Source organism: Corticium candelabrum, chromosome 15 (genome assembly GCF_963422355.1).
Source record: "Corticium candelabrum chromosome 15, ooCorCand1.1, whole genome shotgun sequence".
Classification (NCBI taxonomy): Eukaryota; Metazoa; Porifera; class Homoscleromorpha; order Homosclerophorida; family Plakinidae; genus Corticium; species Corticium candelabrum.
The window spans coordinates 5,831,498-5,832,163 of NC_085099.1; the positions used below are offsets into that span (position 1 = coordinate 5,831,498).

The 666-nt window shown below is 41.9% G+C and overlaps 1 protein-coding gene across 1 annotated transcript; it reads right to left on the reverse strand.

Annotated features, from left to right (window-relative positions):
* Positions 1-666, reverse strand: LOC134191563 (uncharacterized). Its single transcript, XM_062660185.1, has one exon. It carries the CDS (start codon positions 664-666, stop codon positions 1-3), a length of 666 nt encoding a protein of 221 aa, XP_062516169.1.

Genomic DNA, 666 nt, shown 5'->3' on the forward strand with positions numbered 1-666 from the left:
TCATAGCTGTATGTCATCAAGAGAATCAATTTCTTCATGGTCTTCAGTGGACTGATTGTCCTCAATTCTCAGGTCTGTCTTACTTAGGAACTTTGCAATCCATTGCTTGGATAAGGCAACTTCATATCCTTTTTTCTCTGGTGTTGTGAAATGTCTGTTAGATGGCAACTTTCTTTTGGGAATCCGACAAGTGACTTGACTGGCCAATAGATTGGATGTCATCATTTGGATGTCTTTTTCAGCACTTGTACTTGTATGCCTTGTACCTACATGAGGAGCATGAACTTCCTGATCGCATAACAGTGCAGCATCATGTAATAGCTGAGATGCTAAGCTTATTACTCTTAAATGATGGAGGGTGATACTGCCACCAGAAGATCGTAAAGCTGTTTTGATGACAAGATTGTGGTGTTCTACTGCCATGTCTATTGCTTTCCCATGACCAGGTATGCCCAGAGAATTAACAGCTCTGTTGTGAGTTACTATGTAAGCAAGCCTCTTGGAAAAGTCAGCCTTCAGATTGGCTAAGAGATTTGCTGCTTCATTGCTGTAGTTGCTTCTCTTTGTTGCGAGGAAGTACAGTAACCACATTCGCCAATGTTGGATAACTCTTGGGCCATCTTCGTACTTGATGGCTTCCCTCAAATCTTCATAAAGGAGGGCCAT

Excerpts from the sequence above, each read along its gene's own strand:
- LOC134191563 (XM_062660185.1), bottom strand. The coding sequence starts at position 666 with ATGGCCCTCCTTTATGAAGATTTGAGGGAAGCCATCAAGTACGAAGAT.